At 43.7% G+C, this 27823-nt stretch overlaps 2 protein-coding genes across 3 annotated transcripts in view; one reads left to right on the forward strand and one right to left on the reverse strand.

Moving 5' to 3' along the window:
- Positions 1-5578, forward strand: part of ide (insulin-degrading enzyme) — a 26924-nt gene extending 21346 nt beyond the window's left edge. For both annotated transcript variants that reach the window (XM_041049232.1, XM_041049233.1), the window contains exons 23-25: positions 2400-2472; positions 2573-2640; positions 3222-5578. In XM_041049232.1, coding sequence (XP_040905166.1) covers positions 2400-2472; positions 2573-2640; positions 3222-3317 — 237 coding nt within the window. In that variant the 3' untranslated portion in view covers positions 3318-5578. The remainder of the gene's footprint in view (positions 1-2399; positions 2473-2572; positions 2641-3221) is intronic.
- march5 (membrane-associated ring finger (C3HC4) 5) lies at positions 5020-27585 on the reverse strand. The gene is made up of 6 exons (XM_041049234.1): positions 27165-27585; positions 17734-17936; positions 9141-9271; positions 8658-8841; positions 8182-8348; positions 5020-7669 (listed from the first exon to the last, which is right to left on the reverse strand). Exons 1-6 carry the CDS (start codon positions 27206-27208, stop codon positions 7553-7555), a joined length of 846 nt encoding a protein of 281 aa, XP_040905168.1. The 5' UTR covers positions 27209-27585; the 3' UTR covers positions 5020-7552.
- Positions 27586-27823: the final 238 nt, after the last annotated feature.

Genomic DNA, 27823 nt, shown 5'->3' on the forward strand with positions numbered 1-27823 from the left:
ACAGTCATTATAATCTGCTTTATGTAATTGCATTTCATTTTTATTAAAAAAAAAAGAAGCTGTTCAGACTCTACAGAGACATAGGATGATGAAGGTGTTAGCTGAGAATCAGTCTAGTTTAGGCGCCTTTTAAAATAAGTAGGTCATATATTCTCATGCTGCAGTGAGTGGATCTGTGAACACCACACAAATGTGAGCCTTGAGAATTTTATTTAATATGGAAATAAACGCATAATTTTTACAACCAACAAAGATAAAAATGACTCCCTGAACTGCCACAGAGCAGCCTTAAATTCTGATGCTGATTTGACGTTAATGAAGGTACTCTGTGGCTGTGCTTAATGCTGTGTTGACAGCAGAGGGGTCATCAGGAGGCAGCTACATAAATTACAACAATAACTCCTCATCTAATGGCATGGAAGGATCATAAAATATTTCACAGGTCTATCAGTCATTGTTAAATACACGTGTAAACTGTATAATAATAAAATTAGCATTGACACAGCCCGAACATACAGTGGCAAGATATGATTTGTTGAGATTGACTGGACATTATTTGGTTGCTGTGATTATTTATTAAACGTACTGCTGTGTTGGACGGTTTGTTGTTTGAGGTTCAAAGTCCTTCTCGACCTTGGAAACAGCACCAGAGGAAAAATATCTAACCTCAAGGTCCATTTAGTAGCTGTTTTAAGATCGTTTTCACCCATGTGTGCTGAAAAGCTTAAGTTCAAACAGAAAAAGAGAAACTGGTCATGTGAACATAAACAACGTTTATAATTCCACTACAGCAGGTCAAATCCATCTGCTGATGAAGACTTAGTGATATGATCAAAAGCTCCAGAACACAATTAAATAAGCGTTGCAAGATCTGCTGAGGCTGTTTTTTTTTAATATCAGGTGTCAAAGTCTTTTCATAATTGTTTTCCTGATAAATAATTGAGTAACTGGGCTAAAGACACCAGTTGCTTTTAACCCTTTTAAACCTGCCATAGAACCAAATCCTCCAGAACATATTTTACATTTTTACCTGCTGTGGTGTCACATATTTTTCTAAATACAGAGATGTCTTAGCTGTATCCCTCAAAATTAGAAATATAAAAAAGTTGCACAAAATAACTTTAAACCACAATAAATTTGAGTGTATTCACTGGCTAGTCTTTGAGATACACTCAAATTTATAAACTGAGACAAAAACAAAACGAACACCCGCTATCTGGATTATACTAGTTTTATTGTGTGCGCTGTTTATGGATTTTTTGCGACTTTTTACTGGTTTTCTGCACACCCACTCGTGGAAGAGAACAGCTCTCTGAGACATGTTTAAAGTTTGATATGTAAGTGTTACTCCTCCGGTTTAATATGCAAAAAGAATTATTGCTCTATCTTATGTGGTTGCAGTTTTACCGGCATTTAAAAATTGATATGCAAAAGAGATCGCCGGCGCTCCCGTCGGTTTAAACCCCTTAAAGATCGCCGGCGCTCCCGTAGGTTTAACAGGGTTAAAGGTTTTCCCAGTGTTCCTGCAACTTCTGTGCACAATGTGTGGGAGTGAAAAATAGACGATAGTGGTAAAGCAGAGTCTGAGAATCCCATAATGTACTGCAGAGTCATGTTTCACCGCCCTACTGTAGATAACCAGGGTTGTATTGATCAGCTGTACAGTAAAAATATTATCAGATCTATCATCACTGTTACACAACAGTGACTGCGTGATAGTTGTTTTTGATAAAGCAGCAGAATTGGTCCAATATACGCGTTGAGAAAACCACCTACCCTCAGTCGCTGTATATATATATGTGTGTGTGTGTGTGTGTGTGTCCAGACACACATGGTTTTAGTCTGCCCTCCCAGCTTTCATCTCCTCCTGCCTCCTGCTTCTATTCATAGCCGTGGAGGTGACACTGACACAGGGCGCTCACAGCATATCAGCTGCTGTAATGACAGCCAGCCAGCCTGTTTCAAGGGGGATAAAGGGCCAAAGACACACGGCCGCTGAAAGAATTGGCATTATCTCAGCTCAGCAGAAACCATTACAGGCCCCATGCAGAATAAACCTAATGCATTTCTAATGTCATATCAGCTTCAATCACTTTCACCCCCCCCCTCCTCGTCATTTTTGGTCACCGGAGTTGACGCTGTGTGACTGCAGATGAGCCAGAATCTTCAGTCTAATATAATCCTACATCCACAGACAGAGGTGAGGCCTGACTGTGGAGCTAAACCTCCAGAGGGCTGTCACAGCTGATCCCAGAGTCAGAGAGGGAAACATGGCCACACTTTGAACACGCTGATGAGTCATTCCACCAACTGTTTCTGATGGAGTAATGTGATCCAACTAACAATGTTTCCTGCCGCCTGCTGTGCATCATCTCACCTGCATGTCTGTGTCCCTGCAGGAACGGCTGACAGTCGACGCCCCGAAGAGACACAAGGTGTCCGTACACGTCCTGTCCAGAGAGATGGACTCCTGTGAGTATCTGTAGACACGTGTTGGCTGCTTTGGCTTCACCCAGTGTCACATTTACGAATATGTCACAGTTTTGATTTTGTTTTTTTTTTTAAAAACCAGGTCCAATAGTGGGAGACTTCCCCGCTCAGAATGATGTCAACCTGGCCCCTGCTCCTTCCCTGCCACAGGTAATGTTCTGATCATGTTCTGTTTTTGAAGTCCAAAATCAATGAGAAAAATCCTGTCTCTGGACAGAGACAAAGACCAGAACCAACACCTGTATCCTGTGTATCTAAACCCTGATGCCTCTCATTCCTCTATGTCCAAAACCTCAGTTAGGCCACACTGCTGCGCTGGGTGACATGTTGCTTCTTTAACACGAGCAGCACACACAGACACTGTGGTTTATTTTGATTCAGTCCCACATGAACCGGCCTGCTGCCCCAAATACTCACTAGAGCACCAAATGTGTATTAATCTGCAGCTGAAAATAGTCTTGAACAAATGCACTGTTTACTCCTGTTGGTTTAAAAACCGCAGTGACCAGCTGATGCAGGAAATTCTTCAGCCTCTTTTTTACTTATATTATGAGCTGCAGATTTATGTTTTGATTTGGAACCAGCTTGTTTGGGGCTGAGTGCTACAGACGGGGGGACAGGGAGGTGAATATACAATAACTCTGGTTTTATCTGTTAATCTGCTCCTGTTGATTATGTAACAGAATGACACGTAGACGTGGTCTCACCTGCCGCCTCTTGTTTTTCCTCAGCCCACGTTGGTCCAGGACATGACGGAGTTCAAGAGGAGCCTGCCTCTGTTCCCCCTGGTCAAGCCTCACATCAACTTCATGGCTGCCAAACTGTGAGCGAGGCCGGCGGCTCGACACGCTGCAGCAGCACGGGAGGGGGGGAAGCACCGGGGAGGGGAGGGCCGCGAGGGACCCCGCTCTGTTTTCCCCCCACCTACACCCCTCCCCTCCTCCCGTCAGGAACACTTTCATCCGACTGAGCCTGCACGAGCGCGTGTGTGTGTGTATTTGCGTGCGTGTGTGTGTGTGTGTGTGTGTGTGCGTGCACGTGTGGCAGGCTGGAGCCACTAGAGGAGATGATTGGAAACAAAATGCGTGTTGTTTGAATCACAACGTTTAGCCGTGGTTGTCAACATAGATGCGATAACGATAGAGGTCACACCAGACTCACCTCGTGTTCACGTCTCTGAGAGGAGATGCGACGCTCACACGCATCACAATACTGAGTAGGCTGTTGTAGAGGAAATAGAAGCAACCTTTAAAAAAAAAAAGAAAAAAAAAAAGACAAGGGCCAGATCCCTTTAAATGAGTTCAAGTATCCTGAAGCTTTGCGTTAGGAGGCGTTTTATTTGAATTATTCAGACATGCTGCTTTCAGAATGGATTGCGGGTTTATTGTGATGAAGTGGGGAGGGGGCTGTAGAGGTGAGCAACAGTAGCTCCATGAAGGTCTTGTGTTTTCTATTTTCTTCGTCGGACTGGTATGTTTGCTGTGTAACTGTCGGAGGCACCGCGACTCTCCCGAAAAAACGTTATCACAAAAAATACGCACTCGGCCAAATGGAACATTTTATTCAGATTGATGCATTTCAGAAGAATATCTGCCTTATAATTACGGTTTTAATCCTTTCAGCTTTGGAATTTTCTTTTTTTTTCCCCCCTTTTGCTCTCAAACTGGTAAAATGTTGGGACCCTTTGAACAGCTGTTTTAAATTGCTAATCACAGAGAACCGTGCCCGTGAAAATAGTTTTTATTGCATTTTGCAGTAGTATGTGATTCACACATCTCAGGGGTTACCTCCATGCTGTTTTTTTTTTTACATTCAATTTTATCAGTGAATGATTAAAATACAAAACACTTTTATCTGTCATCCACGGTAGTGCTTTGTTCACTTCACTAACTTCGTTCTCTCTGGCTTACTTTTTTGTAAAACTCAAAGGAAATACTGGCTGCAGAGACAAACAGCATTTTATTTATTTATTTTACTCCCCCCCCCCCCCCATTCTGTTTTGCTCTGTGGAAACTGTGTCTGCATGTGAGACGTCCTGCAGCTCGTGCATCAGTTACTCTGTAACTGGCTGCACTGAAGCTGCTCCTGGTTTGATCCGGGGACATAATCCTGCAGGATCTGACCCCTCCCCTTCTTTTTAAATTTTTTTTTTTTTTTTTTTTAAAGTCTTTTTCTCTTACATGTTGATGTCTAAATGGGGGCTAGAGAAAAGCTCCGGTCTGGATTTCTTTCTGAATATATGCACTTCTCTCTCTCAAAGCAATAAACGTAACGATGTGGAGATGCAGCTCCGGCAGCTGGATCCACACTGGATCCCAGGCTCCAGGCCCAAAGGGGCCGTGTCCGTTCTGACTGGCCGGTGGTGTGTTGGATAGCGATGTCAGTGAACGAGCATGACCTGCTCTCAGGTGCTAACCCAGATTTACCCCCCCCCCCCCCCCCCCCCCTCATCATACCTGCTCTCAGGTCTACGTCATCGCTCACGCTCACCCCATGCTGCACAGATACGAAGAGTGATTTCAGGTTAGAAAGGTGTAGGAGGAGGGGAGGGGTGGCTGTACCTGTATGATTGTGCTGTATCCAAAGCTTCTTCAATGTTTTCCAGCATTTTACTCTGTCAAATCAAAACCCTGTCAGTTTTTTTTTTTTTTTTAATTTACGAACCACAGCCCCTTCCATCATAAACTGCTAGTGTTAAAAGGCTCTATGCCCGTGTGGTTAAAACCCAAAGACAACCAGCAGCAGCCTTAGGTAGTCCACCACTCCCACAGGCAGTAGCTCGACAGCATCTGGGGGCAGCGACCAAGCCGCTTTCACGCAGTGTTCAGAAGAAACTAGCAACATTACATATCAGGCTTTGACGGGCCGTGCACTGTTTACCCTGTGAAGTACCCAGTGATTGGTTTACATTTAGAAAATCCCAAGCTTTTTATTTTATTTTTCCTTTCTTCGAGTCCTGACTGTCTTTGGCAACCCGGGGCTGTGAGTGGTCGGGTTCATGGGCCGATGATACCAGAGTGCTGACGTTTGGAGGTCTCTCTTTGTCTCCTGTGTGTTTCTAATGAATAAACCGTTGAGTGGAAGCAGGTCGGTGTCTCTGACGCAGCGTTTTCCTTTCGCCACAATCACAACACGTGCGCTCCAGCGTTTGGAAAAATACATTTATTCACAGAACTGATACCATTTAACTCTCAACTCTGAAGCAACGTCTGTACAACACAGTTCACACTTAAACGTCTCGTTTGGCAGAGCGGAGACTTGACAGTGAGTGTGCTTGGGGGAAGCTGTGGGTCGCAGATGGCAGGAGGACATCTGTAAAGCAGGCACAGTTTAACATGTGCAGGTTAAATATTCCGAAGGGTCCGCTGTACGTCAGGCCTCTGCACAGGAAGTCACATACTGCAGGGTCTCCTGTTTCCTGAGGGGCAGAAAACAGCAGAACAAACTGGCAACAGTTTGCCACATAAAAGTATAAACACGATCATCACATTATGCTCCCAGTGATTTTTAAAGTATCATGTAGTGCTATGTCAAAGGGTCAGTTCACTGAAATTTAATAAAGCCCTGTTTTCACTCTTTAAAGCAGATCCAGGATTTTTTTGTTTTATTTGTCCAGGTTTTGCTACCACATCAGCACTTATAATATTAGAAAGGCTGCCTCTCTATATGGTCTGTGATTCATCTCCATAGCGTCGAGGTGGAAGCAGAAATCAAAAATCCAAACAACTACCTGCATGGTTATGTACCACTGGTATTAAGAGAGAAAACATGGCTTGTCATTTGGGTGAACTGACCCTTTAATTTCCACAGGAGCCTGGGCCAAAGAGCCAGCTGCTCCTCTGGCTGACTTTAAACTGCCACTGTCCAAGTTTCACCCATGTCTGCACCGAGCCACAGTCCACAGGCCGATCGTCACGTGGTGGAAGAGGAAAAGAAAACAGGAAGTGGATCTTAAATAAAAGCCAGACAGAGAAAAAGTCCCAACAGAAGTGTTCTCGTACTTTCACATCTCCTGGTGAAAAGTGCTGCATCGAACGCCACGTGCGAATCACCCCAAGCTTTTAAACGAAAAATTGCTTTCCAGTCCCGTCACCGCCAACAGCTCTGAAAGGGACAGAAACATCCACACAGCTGGTGGAGACGGTCTCATGGCAACAGGCTGCAGGAGCTCGGACAAACCCGGAGCACTGCGATGGGCGACGGAGCTTTAAAAAACACACCACATAAGAAGAGTGTTTCTTTTTAAATGGAGATAAAGCTACAGATGATGTGAACACTGCCGAGGCATGTGAGAGAAAACCCAAAACAAAACAAAATAAATCGCAGGGTCTAAAACACACACCTGTACTTTAACTTCTGATCTGTGGTCAGTGTGTTGGTGTAGCTTTTTCTTCCTGGCTGTGGTTAATGCACTGCATCATTATTCACAACTGTTAAACACATTTTATTGTTTTATCATTAATACATTCCAGACACTAAACATTCCTCATTCAATATAAACCCCCTGACACCGGCAAAGGGGACGCATCTGCAAATCTGCAAAATAAACATTATAAAACAATCATTTATTAATATTATAAAACTTTATAATTACACGAGCTCCACATTTTCTTTCTTTCTTTAAAACACAGTTAAGTTTACAATAAGTATTAGTTATGTGATCGGTGAAACACATCCACCCTGCGCGAGTTCTCGGGAAACAGATGTGGTGGTGGTGTGTGAATGTGTGTAACTGCAAACACATGCTCCGGTCTGTGTCCACATCTCTTGTCCGTCCTCACCTAACGAAAGCGTCAGAACATTAAAAACAGCGTGTAGTGGCGGTGGTGGGGATCCTTTCACTGAATGTCGGCTCCCGAGGAGGTGAGAGGGGTGAGGCGTGGGTAAATGAGGGTGGCACTGATCCTAAGTCTGGGTCACCGGCACTTCCTGCTCAGGGTCTGACTGACCTGTTCATCTCCTCCTCCTCTTCCTCCTCCCTCCCCCCTCCCTCTCCTTCAGCAGAGGTGTGTGTGTGGTTCGTCCGGCCGTCCTCCCTCCAGACGGCGGCGCCGCCGCTGCCTCAGGCCTCCTCCTGCTCGGGGAAGTTGAGGATCTTGCGGTGGGCTTGCCTCAGGTACTGCTGCTGTTTGAAGTACACCTTAAAAGCTCCCTTGATGGCCACGAAGGCGATACCTCCCTGTAGAAAACAAAACAAAAAGCATTCAGATTAAAACGGTTTGTCCCTCCACTCTGACTCACACATGACAGACGGGAAACATTCCTGGTTGTTTCCTGTCCAGCTATGAGCAGGTTCACTGGACTTATTCGCCGTGTGAGGTCAAAGTTGACATTACAGTGCAGTTTCAGTGAAAAAGAAGGTGTGAAAAATTCCTTCAAATCTCCGAGATGATTTTTTGATGAGCAGACGCAGCCCTGAAGTCTGAGGAAGAATCCAGCTGACCTGTGGCAAACTGTGGCTGAGTGTGGAAGTCACCTCTCTCTGCTAGTCTGGTTTCTCTGTTGGTTTATAGGAGCAAGTATTCAGATCCTTTACTTCAGTACTTCATGTTGAGCAGTGGATCTCTTTATAACTTTTTACTCTATATTGTGTTTTATATGTTTTTGGCTGCCATTAATCTCAACCTCCGATTTACAGTAAATCTGAAATAATAAATGAATAATTCCAGAGTGATGTGTTGCTGCACCCACCAGGATGGTCCTCTGCAGGTTGGAGTTGACGCTGCTGAACATGAGCTTCCCCACGATGGTGGCGATGGTGGGGAAGACCAGGGCGCCGCACAGGATCCGCGTGGCCGACACGTGGTCTGCCAGGGGGCTGGCCTCGGCGGGGATCCGAGGAACCGGGCAGCCGATCCCTGCAGGGATGCGCAGAAACAGCGGCGGTGATGCTTTTTAAACTCACTGTCTGACACAACCTCTGCTTCTTAGATGGATTCATGGTGTCATGATAAAGATGCTGCTTTGGAAATGTTAGCTAATTTGTGGTTTGGGTTTGAATATCTGTCCAAATTTGGCCAACATTCAAAGCAAGAACCTGGAGCATAAACACAACAGAAAATGGACTGAAATAATCATCTGAGCATTTTGTTTTATTTAAATAAAAGGTTAAAAAGAAGAACACCACCTTCTGGTTGTATGAACACTGTCTGAGTGTGTGTCCTGACCTGGGAAGATGCTGTTGAGGATCTGCAGTTTGTTAGAATACTTCCTCCAGAGACGCAGGACATAATCCTCCCAGCGGATCATCTTGCCGAGGATCAGCATGACAGGGATGGTGGGCAGGCCAATGAGCAGGAACAGAGGGTCGGCCCGCTCCATAACATCCAGGCCCTCCTTATGGCCCACCACCTGGACAGCAGAGAGCACAATCTGAATGGAAAACTACAGCACAGAAGTGAAACGGGTAGATTTTTACTCAAATATCAGGAAGGACGGAGCAGTGGAGGAGCACAGAAAGACGACTGTTATCCAACCGCGACTTTATCAAACCACATGCACTTTATTTGCAGTTTTATAATCTGTAACTTCTAAACAGAAACACATGCACGAGCTGTAGAACTAGCTTTGAGTGAACTGTGATTTCATTTAACCAGACTGAAAAGGCCTATTATAAACCAAAAGCTCTCAGGAGGGATCACGGGTCCAACCTGCATGACGGTGACGGCTCCGTAGGTGACGGCAGTCCAGTAGATGGAGCCCACCATGATGCCGGCGGCCGCGAAGGGTCCGGCCTTGGAGATGAGCCGGTCGGCCAAGTCCAGCACGTAGACCACGGGACCTGGTGGAGGAAAACATCAGACATTAAGAGTCAGCACTGAGGGAGGACGCCTGTGACAGTGAACTACACCGACAGCTACAGTCACGACCTGTGGATCCTGTCCTGACAGTAACTCACCAAAATACACGTCAAATGCCAAGAGTGTGCACAGCTGTCATGTTTTCATGATGTCTTCAGTATGAATCTACAGTGTAGAAAGTAATAAAAACTAAGAAAAACCACTCTTTAGGCCTGTTTCTGAGATGATACTGAAGCCAAGTGTGAGGTATTGTGGGAAATAAACCAGACAATCAGCCAATGAACAGTGTTTGTACAGCAGGGCTCATGAGACTCTGTACAAACAACCACTTAAATGCAAACTTCAACACATTTCTGTCTTCCATCTACAAAAAGAGAGGCACCAGCCTTCATTCTTCATGTAAAAAGTCGAGCTGGTGTCAGGTGACAGGTATTAAACCAGCCCTGTGACCTGTAACCACAGAGTTTCATTCTCTGTCTACAGCCTCATCTACTGTGTTAAAACAACAAAAAGTAAAGTAACATGAAGTAAAACGAGTCAAGGCACAAGGAAGCTCACGCTAAATAAACTCCATGTGATCAGACGGCCTTTCCAAAAAATGAAAACAATGCAGTCACGTGAAAGCAAAGTTTCTTCCTCGAGGCTTTACCAAAGCCTGAAGCATGTCAGGTATGGTGCACACCTTGTGTTGTATTGACAGACCAGGGAGGAGCCTCTCAGGCAGGTTCCACCTAAGTTAAAAATAGCTGGGCTGATTCCCAACAGGCATGTAATAAGGATTAATCTGAGGGCCAAACTTTATGTCCCTGTCTGACATCGAGAGCAACACCTAACCCGAAGAAGAAGAAGAAAAAAAACAGGAGAAAATTCTCTGCATCGTCCTCCTCTCTGGCATTCCAGGCTGACTCTAGGGAAATCATGCAATATTTACAGGAAGGCAACCTGATTTCCTCACTCAGACAGACCCATCCACATCCTATTAATAACTTGCCCGGGAGTCAGTGGGAGGAGAGTTGGGTGGAGATGCTTCCAGAGGGACCAGGCACAGAGCACAGCACTGAGGCCTGGATGTGTTGCAGTCGAACTCTGTAAACTCTGTAGCTGTAAGATGAGATCCACAGCTCAGAGAAGTCTCGGTTTGAAGGCCCCAAAAACCTATTTTCTTTAAAACATTCTTACTATATTCAGTGTTGTGCTACGTCTACACAAAATGCTAAACCAAAGTAGGAACAGTTCGGGGTGTGTCTCATGAGAAATTTCTGTAACTGACCAATCACGAAGCTCTGCGACCCTCAGTTACTGTTTGATAATAATATATTTAATATTTGTTTGATATAATCCTTGAAATATACAAAACAGAATAAAGTGGTTAGTTAAGGAAATGCTTCTTGGCCTTGGAGGTAACACACTTTTAGGTACTGTAAGTACAGCAGGAAGCTAGTTAGCCTTATTTATGAATAATTTAAGTTCACAGAAAAAGCTACAGAGATCTGACGCCAGGTTTTCAGGGGCTTTCGAACAACTTCTGACAAGCGAGAGTAAACATGCTCTCCAGGACTGGGTGGAACAAGAGATTTAGAAATCCACGTCTAAGTCTACGTGTACAGTTCTAAATTGTTAGTAACAACTGAAGTTGCACCATTAAAACTTAAGAAATGTCTCAGCATATAAAGACTTTCGTAATGTGTAGATTGGTTGCTAGTAAACATCTGTAGTGATGACCACACAACAACAGAGACCGATTTAAACAGGAAGTAACCGTAGCACACAATACTGCAACTTCCAAAAATCTGTTTTAGAGGTATTGTATATTGTAACTCTTCTCTCTGAATATCATCATCTGATGTTATCAAGCTGATGTTAGTTTCAGCAGCTGCTTCACTTCCCAGCTACACAACTGTTACAGCGGACAGTTAGTGGGTGTAAATATTTGGTCACACAGAATCTCTATGTAAGAAATACTAACTTCAGTAGTAACTGACGTCATTATTCTAAATATAACCTGACAGTGTGTGTTCAGTTTGAGCTGTGAAAACATTTTTCCTTCATACATTTGATGATGGATTATTATCCAGAGAAACAGTCTCACATATTTATAATATATAGTATAGTGATCCAAAGAGCAGCAGGCTCTCTGACAAACATGCTTGTCTCTTGGGAGGCGACAGTCATAATCACCTCATTTTAAAATAGAGATTTTGACACATCTTGTCCAGTTGAGAAATAAAGATGTGAAGCATTTTGTCAGTGCTGAGTCATGGGTCATTGTGAAAGCAGGACTTGGTTCAAGAACATTTTCCCTACTGGCCATGTCAGCATTGGATTGATAAATATATTATCCTGTTCCTTTACGCTGCAAGGTACAACAAGTTAAAAAAACAAAACAAAACAAAAAAAAAACATGTCGACCTTGTAGCACAGAAAGCTGCCATCACTTAAGCTAAGGACGATCGAGCTGCAGTTGGTTATAGGCTGCTGGCAGGAGGGATTAATGGCAGAGGTGCCGAGCCATCTCCAAGCCATCATGTACAGAAAGGTGTGGATAGACTCAAACACCTCAGCAGATACGTTTTCATAAGCCTGCAGAGGAAACCACAGCGGTGAGACCCAACTGTACCATCTCTGACTACAACATTAGCCTACACATCACGTGTATAAAGAGCAGCAGCTTTCTAAAATAATTCTGAGGCTCCGTGGTTATTTTGGGGTTTTGTGTTTTTACAGTTTGAACATAAGACAGACTTTATCAGGCTGTTTGTACAGGCGGGCCACCTTGGGGCTGTTACCCATAAGTACTAGCCACAAGTTGTATACAATTCAGCCACTGTTAGCTGGACACCTATTTCTACAGCTGAGTACATTCGCTCTATAAAGGCTTTGAGTTTAGATCATTTTAAGCCGCCCATGCTAAGGGTCGCTCTCCTTGGACAGCACTGCTCTGGCCAACTTGTTGAGGAAGGAACCCAAAGCAAGCAAGAAGCATTTGGCACTTTTAAAGCTACTTAACTCACCACGGAAATATCACACTTTTATTTCTAAAGTAGTTATAAACACAGCGGCTCGCTCTTGTCTGCTGCCAGCCCTTTGAAGCCTTCCAGAGCTCCCTTTTTTTTACTGCACCTGTGTTTGCAGACCAGATTGATCTTGCGGTGCCTGAGCACATTAATATGGCATATTTTGATGACAGCGTTGGAATCTCTTCCGCTTTCTCCCTGCCTAAGCATTACGACAGCGCAGCTGGAGAGAACTGGGTCGCCCCTTAATGGCCACTGGCAGGACGGAGAGCTGAGCAATTCATTTCAGCCACTGGCAGCAGATTCCATAATTAAGATAATTAAAAAGAAGGGAGGGGAGGAAAGGAAAGGAAAGAGGGGAAAAGTGTAAGTGCAGTTCTTCGCTGGTGGACTCGCACGCTGGCACGCTGTTCCAGCTGGCTTGTTTACACTCTCTAGGCACAGAGTCCGTAAAGAAGGAGCAGCAAGGACACACCGTCCTCAGACTTATATTGCCAGCCAAATTAGCATGAGAGTCTGGCTTCGGCTTTGCAGCAGGTGCTGGTGGGAACACGGCCAGAAAAGCATATAGCTACCCAGCTCTTTGAGGTCTGCAGTGTTCCTGCGTTCTTTCTCTCCTGTGCCATACGTCAGAGAAAACAATCAAAACCTAGGTTAATAGAAAAGGTGATCTGTGGCTCCGAATCAACCTCCATCTGATCTGGTGGCTGGCAGGGGTCCCACCCTGGGAGCAGAACGTGAGTAATGGCTGTCAAACCTGTAGAAATGAGCTGGCCTCAGCAGCAACCCTGAGAAAATAACTTCTGTGGCTGCTTCACAACAGTGCTCCCTGTCTCTACCTGTCCACAGCTTTACCACTGTCACCCAAGCTGAGAGCTGTCATCACAGTGTCGTCACCAAGCTGTGAAACTGCTATTATACAAAGGGCTAATTAAAGCTTGTGAAGCCAAGCCAGTGAAATTATATTTAGAAGGTAAATACGTATCTGTGATTTATGACAAAGACAGGACAGCCACTGGCTCTGAACAACATGTAAATCATAAATGTCTGTAGAGCCATAATAAAGAAAGCACGGCTGGAATAAAAAATGGGAAAGGGACACTGCAGCAATGATGCAGCAAAACAGACAATGCTGTACTCCTCCTGCTGACTTTGAAGCGCACTAATGCTCAGCATATCCTGCAGCTAGAGACTGAATCTCCTCAGATGGTACAAATACAATCTCAGCTAAGACACAGGGAAATTTTCTCTTCTGCATTTATTAGAAAAAGTTTTATTATTCATCAAGTATAAAACAAGATATAGTAAAAACCCTTGAAGTGCCTGTCTGCTGTCTGAGTAACCATCGGAGTCATCGGATCTGCGTCTGCGGCACATCCTGTTTATAATTATATCTAGAGATGTGACTGTCACTGAGCAGAGCTCTAATGAAGTGTGAATGTGATGTTTAAGTCACAGAGAAACACTGGAGGACAGCTGTGATTTCCACGGCGTCTCTCCACTCATCTCCTCCATCGCCTTTGATGAGCTGTTCCGTCGGCTCCTCCCGTGACCCAGTTTCGCCCCCTGCTCCTCTCTCCCAGACACATCCAGCGTCCCTGCACAGCTCCCTCACCACCTCTGTCTGACACTTGCTAATGGGATTAGGAAAAAGACACTTTTGCCTGTGGTGGGACGAATGCCTCTCAGGTAAACTCCACAGGCTCTGTGCATTTAACACAGCACTGCTCCACTTCCTGCTCAGATACGTTCAATGACATTCAGCTGCTACAAAGGAAATTGACCTTTTTTGTCACCAGAACACTGCAGTTAGAAAACACTTGACTTCAACTATTGTTATAGTTTTACTGCTGAAATAAAAACGAGAATGATTTTCCAAATTTCCAAATGGTAGGTTACCTGCCACAGAAAACGGTTAGGGTAGAGGACTTAACCAGGCCCAGCTAAAGTAGTGAGTTAGACATTTAAATCAACAAACTAAAGCTTCTTCTACTACTATTCTTCTATCTTTATTTATAGAAAGTGTTTTTAAAAAAGTTAGCATTCTCATAATTCTCTCTGGAATACATCTCCCCTCCACAGCTGCTCTACCTTCCAGATTTAGACCTCAATAAACAAATCCTACTTCACTCAGCACAGACATCCCAATGAATCCCAGACAAGCTTTGCCAGACACTTCTCTCCCTTAAAAATGCAAACTTAAGTTTCCTCTCCAAAAACTTTCCAGTTAGATGTGCGGCATCCTTCCACACATCCTGACAATCTGTCATCTAAACTGAAGGGAAACCAAAAAAAGTTACACACGACCAAATCAAAGGTAACACAAGCCTCTGGTTGCTTATATAAAGGCCTCAATAAATGAAGAGTGATGGTGGCAGAAGCCTCCTCTATCATTCTCTGAGGGCGCCGTCACTCAGTAGATCAGCCACAGTAAAGAGGAAATTCCCTTTCAAAATAAACCACTGGCCCATCCATCACAATGCTCTATCGCTGTTGGCCAAACCACTTGAGGATTCGCACACATGACAAAAGAACACAAACTTTGGAGTGGGCATCAGGAGCTGATGAGCTTGAGGTTATACATTTTAAAGTCTGGGCCACGAGTCCTTTTTATGGCTGGCTGTTATAAAAATAAGAGCTGGCCAAGAATAACTAACCGCAAAGACATCATAATGATGTGGCACACTGTGAGAAAACACTGATGCAATGTGTCTAAATCATGACTTCAAAGGCTACACTCAATTCATAACTCGACTCGAAGCCCGAGCACGTGAGTGAGACTCTAACATCAGATAAAACATGTTTGTATATGCCCTCCGAAAAAAAAAAAAAAAGTCAGATGAGTTCTCTCGGACTGAAATAGAATAAATTTACATTCAGTTTAGCTCCAGTGTGAAAACTATTACTAAAAAGCTTCTAATCTGTTTCTGAACAGACATCAAACAAGCAATACATTTAAAAATTAAATTGGCAAATATATAATTTCAGTGGAATTCAAAAAATATAAAATAGACGACAGATGTGTTCGGATTAATAAAACCACAGTAAGACTGTTAGGGACCCAGTGTATCCATAATCCTGAGAGATGTGCTCCCATACAGTCTACAATACATACTTCCTTTTACCATGTTGCTTGGCAACCAGTCAGGCATGGCTTTACTGCAATTTGACTGAATCACTACACATCATCTCTGTGCTTTCGTCTGTGGTATAAATCGATGAATTCTGAAGCAACAGAGTTATTCTTCACCTACAACACAAACACCCCAAACTGTTTACATCGCCAACCCATTCACTCTAAATACAGCAAATCTTATTTCTGTGACTTCAACTTAAGTTCATAACCTTTTCTTCAGCTGAGAAAATGCAAGTGACTGTGGTCAAAAACACAACAAACCTATGGACGACTCCTCGATACTTTCGATGCACTGCACGGCAGGGCTTTTCACAGCAAACATCTTGACTTAAAACAATAAGAAAAGCACTGGTGTTTCTAAGAATATTAACAATGGCTCCATTCTACTTGAGTGTCCCAGTAAGTCATGACTGTGTGACTGTGAGCCAGCATGAACAATACCAGGACCCTGAAACTGAAGCAGCTACATGGCATCTTTACTTTCATTATTTACACCTGTGTTTTCACTGCAGTAACATGTCACAGTGTCTTCTGGGAAAGGGGAATAAATGCTTTAATACAACTCTCTGTTGTGACCTAGAAATGTCCTAGATCTTAATCACTTCCAGTAGGCATCATGACGGAGAACATGCAGCATATTTTTGGTTATAACTGATTCAAACACTATCAGTGAACTCAAACCCTGTCTTCTTAGTTTTGGAACGTCTCTCTCAGACACGCATTGATTTGGCAGGACATTATTTGTGATGTGCTGCAAAGATTTTTTTAATCTGTGGGCCAATAATTGCGATATCTTAATTACTTATTATCACTTAACACGTTTAAATGTGTTATCGGGGCCTGTTGGGCTGTGCTATTGGATATCATCTTTTTTTCTGCATGTAATGGTTGATATAGCACTAACTGGGACCTGTGATCCAATTAACACGACCTTAAATACAAAAAGGAAAAAAGCCCGACAGACACATTTGCAAATATCCAGCAACCAGCCAAGTGCCAATGATCAGCTCTCAGAGGGAAATACAGTCATACACGGACAGGGTTATTTACTGAGAAGGAAGAGGAGGAAGTGTCTAAAGAACCTGAGCTGAAACCTTCTGTTTATAGCACCAAAGTGAGTGACAGCGCAGCCTTGGTCACTATAAATAAACATGAACCTGTTTACCAGCCGGCCCAGGCCTCCTGCAGACTAACATTGTCTTAAGGCCAGCTCCTGTCTCAAATTGCAGCTTCTCTCTCTTTGAGGTTGAAATGCCAGCGGCCCAGTGGCTGATGGGTAACCAAGTGACAAGTGTGAACTATTAACCTTAAATATGTCCAAGTCTTCATATGTGGCAGGTAAAATTTAACATTGGGATTAAACCAGCATTATTCTTTCAGCTGCATCTGGAATATGTTTCTGTCTCTGCAAAATTCTGTGTAAGGATGAAGACAAGTCGGTCGTTGTCTTAGAGAGGTATGACGGGATCTGAGACAGAAAGGGACGGAAAAGTGAGCAGTATCTGGCCTAAAAGGCATGGCAGCGTTTGGTGTATATTCATTAGATGAGTCATAGCTGGTGTTTGGGAACAGTCGAAGCCCTCGTCACTCTGACATGTTGGGATAATTGAGGCAGCTGCTTCTCTAAACTGCTGCTGGTCAATCAACCAGGAGCCGGGCTGTAGAACAAGTGAGCACCCTTCTGTTCCTCGTCAGCCTGAAAGGAAATATTTACCCAGATCGCCACAGAACTTATGCTGGCTCCGGAGTAAATAAACATGCACTCAGGCAAGACAAACTGAATAGCTCTCAGAGCTTCGGGTACAGTTACAGGCACCAGCTATTAAGAGTGCCCTCAAAGAGGAGCTTCAGCGGGCTATTTACATGGAAATTTGCTCTATAATGCTGCTTCAGTGTTGACAGCTGGTGGAAAATGAGAGTTGTCGTGACATTTTGACAGTACACCGAATTAAATTCAGACTTAAGAGTTAGGTTATGGCACTTTCTCTATATATTGTACTGTTATAATGGTAACCAGCAGACAACCAAACTTTTTCACACTCTTCATACAATATGTACATCACTCACTAAATATTATAAGATCGGAATTTATAACAATTACTTTCTCAGATTAATTTTGTGAAGCTAGCTAAAACTATGTGCAGCTACAATTGGCCTTAAGAAATATAACTGAAGGAACATATGTCCCCACATCATTTGGTAACTGTTTTGTAATTGTTTTCCGCCTGCCCAGGAACCTTGCTCTGAAACTTGAGGCCCTTCAGCCCTGCTTACTGATCAGTAATGAACCCACCCAGTTTGGGAAAGACGATGAGGTATTCTGCGTTGCATTGTGGGCAGGCCACGCGTGCCGTGCTGTTGCCCCGCTGCTTTTCGTCCACCCAACGCTGCAGGCAGGCCTGGTGAACCCACTTGGTGGAGCCGCGGCAGTGACACGGACGCACCCACTCCGCTGTGCGGTCATCCTCGTCTGTGGCGAAGCACACCCAGCAGCTCCTAAAAACAAACACACACACACCCACAGGTGGGATGAAGATAGTGGAAGGCATACACACACATACCGCTAAGTGGGGAAAAGGTTGGAGATTTCAAAATAAATCTAACATTTTTGCTAGTTACATCAGTTTATGTCTCTCGAGTGTGAAAAAAATAAAAACTTGCAGACTTACAGACCAGCTGTAATACAGCTGACGACAATGAATAATGTGAACAGATTAGACAGTGCTTCTAAATCATCGTGGTGTGATAAATACCTTTGGTTCTAGTAAAACAAAACCTAAGCAGCAGACCGCCTGTCCACTGGCACCTACAGAAAGGCAGAGCCTCTCTGTAAAAAAAACCTGCCTACTACACGTGACCCTAGATTCTATTTCAGTCACAGGCTATGTTTCAGAAATAAATAGCACTGAAGGGAACTAATTTAAAAGTGTTCATAATCATTCAGTAAAGGCCAAATGGGGTGAGTGGGTGAGTATCAGGGTGACACTGAAATCCTTACACATTTGAGGACAATGAAAAGTCTATTACTATGTAAAGTCATTGTGGCACACGTGTGTGAGCATCTGTTTGTGTTTGTGTGTGTGTGTGTGACGGATGAGAGTGAAAGAGAGCAAGCAAGACTAATGTAATCTTTTCATGTGTTCTTTGAGTGAAAAGCAGGCAGTCAGCAGCACACACACACTTCAAACAGGAATCAGAGCTTTGGGCTTAGATCGGGTTTATTCAGAGAAAAAGTGTCGATGAGGCTATTTTTCAGCATTTTGAGAAGAGTGATAGACGCAGTGATGAAAGTCTCTGAAATGACTCCAGACTAAATGGCCTAGATGGAACACAAAGGGACACACACACACAATGACTCTGGGCCAGTGACTCTGCATAAAATCAGCCACGATCAATACATAAACCCTATAGGTAAACAAGCTGTAATGCTGACTGCTTGCCATGTGTATCTGACAGGTGTTCAGTGCACATACACACACCAGCTCAATCAAACAGGCCCTTCATCCTCATACCTGGATACAAGGCAAAAGGGACAAGCCTTCAGATCACATCACAACATCAGATTTCACTTGTTAATAAAATCAATACCTTGCTTTGACCAATGTATGCTAAAGGGGGAAAACCTATACCTTCACTGTGTACTGCTTCTCTTGGCTGAGCTCTTGCTTTGCCTGTAGTCTGAGCTACGTCCTTCTGACATTGCCTTGAGAATGAATCACTCTGCTGCTTAAACCTAAATTCAGCAGGGCATCCCTGTGTGTGTGAACACAATATTGTGATGAGCCACAGCTTGGATGTGCAGGGACAGCAGAGGGGGATAGGATGCAGACAAACTGAGGAGACACAGTCTCCCCTTTTGGGTGACATCCAGACAAATGCCTTGTCCTGGCCCCTAGCCAAACCATCTAACACCCCCCCTCCTGCCCACAAGTATCCCAACACATCCTCCTTCCTCTCCTCCCACACACTGAAGGTCCCTCTGAGTCAACTGTTCTTCCACTTGGAAAGAGGTACGAGGCAGGAGGAGTCCACTCCTCCAACTTGTGCCTCCTCACTTACAAGAAAGGATCCATTAGAATGTTTGGCCTGTCTGCTGTGCTGTCGTCCAATTAACTGGACCCCCGTCCTCACCCTCCTCTGCACATTTGGGAGGTAATTTGATACCCAAGTTCCTTGACCTTACCCCAGTACATCTCCAGCTGTGACATTATATTGCTTTTCCATAATTAATCAGCAGAGAATGACTGGCTGAAAGGTTCGCCACCCCTGTGTCTCACTGCATGTGGCTAACTTCAACAATCGAGACCAGTTACAATCTTATTTTAGCTGCTATAGACCAATCAAAAAAAAGTCATAGGTTAGATGTGAATAATTGATTTAAGAAAATCAGCAACACCGAACCATGACTATACCACAACTAAGCTCCCAAACTATGACTCAGGAGTTCTGTTGGTTCTCGTAAAAACTAGGAGCACGTGTAATTTTTGTGTGATAATTGTTTAAATGGAGAAAAATAACCAACTAAAATCCAAATTGTCAGGATTTTCCTTTAAAGCACATTCAGACTCAGCTGGGCCTGGGGCCAGCCTGTTGCTAGGAGATCTGCTGCTCCAGAAACTGACTGCTGCCTTCAGCCCAGTTGCAGCCCGGCTATCCGTGTGTGACATTTATGTTCTCATTTTCATAATTACACTGAACCTTGAACAGCTGGCATTTCAATGGATGAATGAAACAATGATTAGTCTACACACACACCTCCCATAAACCCCTGGCAAAAATTCAATGCGGAGAGACAGACTGTAATGGAGCTGCTTGTTTTTTTCCTCTCAGGCTGTGATTATGTATATTTTGGGTGTTATTCAGGTGAAGGCATATGTGCTATTACATCTAACATCTAACTAATCAACAACTAGCTGCTAGTAGATTGTGTCTGACCTGATAATACAGACATCTACGGTTTAGTGTTCTAGTTCCTGTTTTTAAGAGGTATCAGGTATGCCCGAAATGGAGGAAACCTCCAGCCTTTTTACAATAACTAGGAAGTAAGAAATGTTCCTTACCACATTAGGAGTATTAGAAATATCCCACTGCGGTATAAACTACAGCTCTAATAGCTAAATGTGCTCCCACAATGCAGAAAGTCCCATAAAACCCTTAAATGCATTTCTAAGTATGGAAAAGTTCAGCGGGGTTTCCTGACAATCATTATGCGGGTGGAAAACTGTACTCCATTAGTTCCCTAAATTATCCACTGCCTGTGATTGAAACTGTTCTGCTAGTTTTATTTTCTACACTGTCCCAGTGTACTGGTACATCAATCACCTGTTTCATTCACATCTCGACTTGCCCTGAAGCCTGTCAGGAAGACATCAGCGTGTCTGCATGTCTGTGATATCGCCCACAGGTTTTCTGAAGAGATGGTTTAAATCCAGTTCCACCGACCTGTGCCTTGTTGGCAGTTCATTTGAGTCGTGACAACCACTGTGACTCACTGTGATAGAGAACTCTGTCACTTTCCTGCTCCCAAACTGCCTTATGGGGAATAAATTTAAAAAATAAAAATTCACCAAACGCATTTTAGAGAGAGGTTGGTGGGTTTTCCAGTCACTTCAATCCAAAGTCTTCTGGCTTCCCACCTCTACAAGAACTTCCACATTTGCTTCAACATCTTTTCAGTAGCTGACTCAGCGACTCCCCATTGTACATCGTGTACATTTCAACCCTCCTGCTCCCGCAGCTGAATAATGGATGTCAAATCTGTGGCCTGCTGTCATCATTGTACCGAGATCTAGGTGTGCTCTGTTACTAGGGCCACAGGGGAGCAGAGAGGGGTCCTCTGTGAAAGACGGTGGATGGCCAGCTTGGATCATTTGCTCGGGTTGCTGCCTGCTCGCAAAGGATGATTTTCCAATACTCCCCTGATGCTGAATAAAACATGACGATGCAGGAGAGGAGCCTTTGGGTCGAGGCGCTCAAGTGACATGGCCGGCTAAAGGGCCCGGGCGGGCACACATGGTGAGTCCAGGTCTGACAGAAACATTCAGCCTCTATTCACACTTCTGTCTGCTCGCCACACAAAACTCCAGTAACTGCTTACCTCCTCTTCGTGTCTGACAGGTATGTGAACCTGCACCATACTCAAAGCTGTCTGACACTACATATAACACGTTTTTTTTTTTTGCACTGCAAAGCTGGCAAAGGCTAACAAGAGAAACATATGCATCTTGTGGCCATTTCCAATGTCCTACACCGAGGGGCTAGAAATCCCAAAAGACAGCACAGAGACTGAAACTGACACAGCTATACAAAGTGAGGATGAGTAGCTGAGTAGAACACTGAACACATGTCTCCAGAGGAGCACGACAGCGGAGAACAAAACCCAGTGCTCCCTTAGATTCACTGGCTCCCATTCCTGTAACCCAGCCCCACGGCATGACAGGACCTAATACAACAGCACAGAAATGCTATCCTCTGTGCGAAACTTTAATCTCTAGCTCAATGTCGCCTCAACCCTGTTTTACAGAACAGTCGGGAAGATAAGCCTACACCACACATGTACATAGTCTCCTGCACCTGCATACAGAGACTACGTTTGCAAGTTGACACGGAAATTGGCTTGAAAATATATAAATTTAAAACTATAGACAGTAACAAAACTCTAACTCAGATTTAATTAATGACAAAAACACAAGTGGAGCAAATATCAGTGGTTCTAAAATGTGTTCACAACACATATTTACAGCATATTTATACTAAAAGAAAAAAAAATGAAGCCCAGGCCTACGGACACATAATATTGACAGGCACTGACACACCTGGCACAATGTCCCTGATACTGCCTGACAAGGTCTGGCAGGTTTCCATCAAAATGTCCTTCATGAACATGAGATCTGATGATGGTGATTTGCCTGAACTTCACTAAAGCAAGGTGACCTGCTGTCTCAACCACTTATTTACATGTTAAACAGGAAACCTAAAGTGGGGCTTTGCTGTTTCTACACTGAGGTTTAATCCACCTAATGCTAACAGACTGCTTTGAAACTTCAAGGGCAGGCGAGTAGCGGTGTCTATTATCCTTTTTTATTTTGCCAGGTATTTTGAAAAACCTTCAAGCTGCAAGGATCAAAAGAATGAGCGGCAGCAAAGGACTGCAGATCCTTCCTGTATAGCGAGGCAATGGGATTTTGACAATCCAAGGAAGTGCACAACTGTATCATGAAGGCACATGGACACAGGAGGGGGGGGGGGGGGCTCTGCAGGAATACAGGATGAGTGTGATTGACACTGTGTACAAAGATGAGTGTGACCACATAGCTACTTTCTCATCGTCTCACAAGTCAGGCTCACGTTCATAAAGAAGCGCATAAGCCACCTCACAAAGGCGCCTTTCACTTAGCAGAGGTCACGTGACTGTGGGAAAACTGGAGACTCCTCAGCACAAAGGCAGGGCACAGGAGCACCGGATTCAGGCCTACAAAGATCTTAAAGGAAGGTTAAGGCCTGGGGGGGTCTCCTCCATGTCTGAGTGCTTCTACTCAATCACAAACTAGTCTTGTACATGTCATTTAAACAACAACCCAGGGTGACTGCCACCCTGGAACGGAACAGTATCCAACTACTCAGTGTCTAAGATTAATTTTCTTGTGTAGGCGTCTGGTTAAATGAGTCTTTGGCACATAGACTGGTGAGCTTCAGTTGCCACACAGACTCGAAAAGATGTCAGTTATCTAGTCTTGGCTATTTTCCACAGGAGCAGGACAAAACAGGGTGTCCTTACAAAACTGTGCAACTGAATACAGCAGCGTGAACTACAGTTTCAAAAATTACCAGGTTAGGCCCCCACCTTATTAACAGTCTCAATAAAAGAATATGTGGGTCCTAGTTACTGAATATATATAGCATTATAGTATATTACAGTTTGTGACATTTCAAAAATAACAGGGACAGAGAGGTGCACAGGGAGGTGTGTCTGTGTTGCGCACTGACAGGTAAGTAATGTTTGTCCACTGAGTCGACTAACACAGGAGCCTCCCGTCTCTATTACAGCATCGGGCTACTTTATAACAAAGTTTTGTACTGTTACCTGCAAATGTCACTTTCTCAGGATTAAAGCAAATCTGTAAACAGTGACACCACCCCGTACCAAAACTGCACCAAATCATGGATACTGAGTTTAACTGTGACTTCTGTCAATTATTATTAGCCCTTACACATACACACACGTACAGTGCATATTTATATACCCATTCATACGACAGCAACAGGGTCGGTGATCTGGACAACAAAAGCAGACAAGAAAAAGAATAAAACAAGGGGGTTGTGTGAGAGCCAATAAAAAGGTCAGGCTGGATTGAAATGTGTCTCCTACATCTATTTGTGAAACACTGCATTGCAGGGGCAGCTGGCTGCTTGTGGCGGGCCAGATAAGAGCCTGTGGAGGCCTTATGTTTGTCAGCGATAGAGGCTGGGTACACAACCGTGGGCAAGGGGACATGACATACATCTTCCTGCTATCAGCTCCTCAAACACTGTCAGGGTTATTGCCTCTGCCACACACCCACAGCATGCAGCTAAAGCACATTTCACAAAGCTCACATGCCCTTCTTTTCTTTCTGCCACTCCACCATGTGCTTGGGAAATGGTTTCAAAGTCCAAAGTTCAATATTGACAGAAAGTGCTGTGTCAAATTCCTACAAATGCCTCTTAGCACGCACTGCACAAGCTATTAAATGCTGCTGACTATTTTGAGGGAAGCGGCACAACCAATGCGCTTGGACCTAATGCTGCAGCATCCGCTCAGCACCGCTCGCAGAGACGATGGAAAATTCTGGTCACATATGTAGCACAACAACGCTTGGGAAGCAGCCAGCGCGGCTTTGTCCCACTTAAAAAACAGAGCCCTGTTTTATTATTACATACAGAATAAAGGGGGGTAGACATGGGTTAATTTTAACAACACACAGTTGAACACACAGATTCACTTCTCTTGTTATACAACTGCATTATGATAAATAAGAAGTGCAATTAATAGGTAAACTACAAGATTCAGCCTTACTAACAGTTTTACTAGAGGTGTAAAACTTGAAATTTTATAAATTGCCCATTCTTGTTTGGCTTAATGCATAAATGAAGTTCAGATAAGAGAAAAAAAATTCATATCAAATTATTCAGAACAGTTTTTACTAATTTTTATTTTGTTTACTTGTTTTACGTGTTCCTTGAGATAACTTCTGCTTTATTTGAGGAGCTGGCCTTACTCACCCCAGACAAAGCACGAGGCTGGACAGGTGATTACTGCAGAATTGTGTGAGGTGCAGGGGGTCGACTGCAGCTGTTATTTTTCAGAAAAACCAACATAAGGAGTGCATCTACTGAGGCTCCATACAATTGGAACACGTGATTATTATGGGGAAGCATTTGGAGTTGAAAAGGGAGGACGGGCAGAAGAATAAATCCACCTCAGGCAACCAATTGGTAAAACTTTGATAGTGGCCACTGTGCTAAAAAACGCCTCACCTTAAATAAAAATAAATTGTCTTATTTTCACAAAATAAAAAGAAAAAAGAAAAGCCGGGGGACTTCCCATAGTGCACCAAACTCCTCTCTCCTCCTCTCCATCTGTACGTATTCATATCCCATTAATTCCTGTTACTAACTTGGCTTCTTCTCTCTCCCATAGTTTTGTGCTTTCTCATCTCTTTTCTCTCTCTCCTCCTGTTGCTCTCTGCAGATATTTCTGGCTCCAGAGCTGCAGAGTCTGGATCTGTGACTGAAAAACCAAGAGCCCTTACAGCTACAGTCATTATTATTATTATTATTATTATTATTATAATCTTTATGCAGACCCGGTATCTACCCAAGCTAGTTTAGTCACAACATGATGAGACACATGTTGATGTGAAATGACCACAAAACACAATGCACTGCTAATCTGATCAGTGTGATGTGATATTACATGACACCACATACGTATGACCTTGAGGTAAGATAACCTGTTTCTTCCTGTGTGCATCACTATCTCTTTATAGAGCAGCATGAGCAAAAATCTTCTTCACAAACCGATAACAGCTCTGCAGCTGTTCACAGCATGAACTGATGCTCTTGCAAAAAAAACACAGGAGGCCAAACAAAGGCAGAATAATAATTTGCTGAATGTGAATTTAACTTGTCACCAAGAGAGGTTAGCTGCTGGCTATCACAAACAAATAGGCAGTTTTATAGACATGAATTTGAAGCACCAGTGTCTGGATTTTATGTCTTGTGTGACTGCCAAAGTGACGGGCTGCAGCTACCAGCAAGGTTCAGGACCTTGTACTGCTCCAGAGTAGCTGACTGTGTGCCCCTGACATCCCTGCAGACATGTACTGAGGGTAGGACTGTATGTGTTTAAAGCTCAAAATAATTCCCCACCCTTCACAATGGATTTCCCCTCCATGAGTCTGTCATGACACTTTAGTCTATCCAGAGTGCTGACAGACATTTCTATGTCAAGAAGACGTTTGAGCTTCTTATGTCAAAATTTACCACTGCAATACTTTCCAATGGCTTCAAAGGGAACTCGGTAACTTTGAGTACAGGCATTGGACAGCTATGACAGTTTGGCAGTGTGAAGCAAACCTAAACACGTTTGATTAAGTGTCAAACCCATACAAAAATGGGTTGGTTGTTACGCATAATTTTCTCCCCGATGACAGCTTTGCCTTGTAGGTTTCTGGATGGAGTTTCTTTTCTTCATTGCTTCCATCTATGCTTATTAATCATGCATACTCTTCCCTCTTGATGCTTGCAACTTGTAGAGCTGCATCAAAGTCATTGCCATGATCCTTCAAGTTTTTTTTTTTGTTCTAAATCAGGCAAGTGGTGGAGAGCAATGATTTTTCTCAACATTCACAGTACACAATTAACATTCTGTTGCTTTTCTTTTTCCCCTCATTCAGCTTAAAGTCTCTCCACAATCCTTGCTATTGACAGTTGATAATACCTGCTAGAACCCCCTCTCTCATACAGCTCAAGTGTCTGCAAGCCCACTCTGGCTTTGTTCTAAGTGTATGCTCAATATGATTTTCTCTCCTTTACGACAACCTCTGTTCGTGCACACAGTTCAGACAGCTTATCAAGTAACTGAAGAGTTACTTAAGTTTTGGCTATTCTATGAAGCAGTGTGTCTTAATAGTACATACCCAGAGGAACAAAAGTAAACTTGCAATGAAAACGGTATTCAGTGTGTCTTTTTTGGCAGAAGATAAGCAGACAGTTTACTCTTTTTGTGCCATAATGATTGTTAGCTATGAACGTGACAATTTCAGAAATCTTACCGAGCACAGCTTTCTCCTCACCTAAGGGTCAATAGTTAACTGACACTATGACCTTTAATTTAGATTCATTTAAATTATAAAGAAGTACGCGAATAACGTTAATGTGAATACGTCCAAAGTGATGTGCAGGTATTACGATGACTTTATGCGGTGTCATTTAAGGACAGTAGCAATAGAGAACACCCTTTGTCAACAATGCAAATGCTAAATGCTGCTAGCGTGAATGACATTCAAAACTGAGTTTAAAGTCAGTCGTTTGCATAAAACAATAAACGTGTTTTAATGTCAACGTGCTGCTGATTATTTTGACAAGAGATAACTGCGCTCCTCCTCATTTCTGTCAACCTCAGTGATTTTACGTAAAGCTACGTAGCTGCCATTAGCATGTTAGCCTTAAACTTGAACTCACCTGTCCAAATTCTGCTGCATGACCACTGCACCCTGTTCCGCCATTATCGTGGAGAAGCAAAACAAAAAAAGGATACTCAAATGCTGTCTTCTTGGTAGAGGAGATTAACTGCGTTACGGATAAAACATTAAAATGACACGCCTGTTAATTTGCTGCAGCTGAGCTTGGCGTTAAACCACTTGCTAGCTTTCGGAGGAAATAACTAGCAGCATAGGCCTTTGTGTTGACACGGCGCGTCAGCTGCAAACGAGCCAGTTGCTCAGCTTAAAACTACTGCTTCGCGGTCATGACAGTCCAAACAACATTCATCTGCGACAGATACGCTATTTCAACTAAAAATCCTCCTTATATCGGCTACGGCCTTGTTTGTCACTAATTTCATCGCACTGGCGTGACCGCTTGACTCCATTGACTGGCCGTCTCTGAGGTAACGCAAAATAGCACGGCCGTGCGTGGCTGCGTCATCAAAACAAGGACAGCACCGCAAAGGGCACCGGTCCCCTGCCATGGGAAATGTAGTCTCGTGAAGCCTCCCTCCCCTCTCATGGCTGAAAACATTAATTTAATGTTCTGAATCCACTCTCAATAGACATGCCAACCGGGGGGACCACGGCTTCTTAAAGACACGGCCAACATGAAGATGCACATATGGCTACAGA

This window comes from Toxotes jaculatrix, chromosome 11 (assembly GCF_017976425.1).
Source record: "Toxotes jaculatrix isolate fToxJac2 chromosome 11, fToxJac2.pri, whole genome shotgun sequence".
NCBI lineage: Eukaryota > Metazoa > Chordata > Actinopteri > Toxotidae > Toxotes > Toxotes jaculatrix.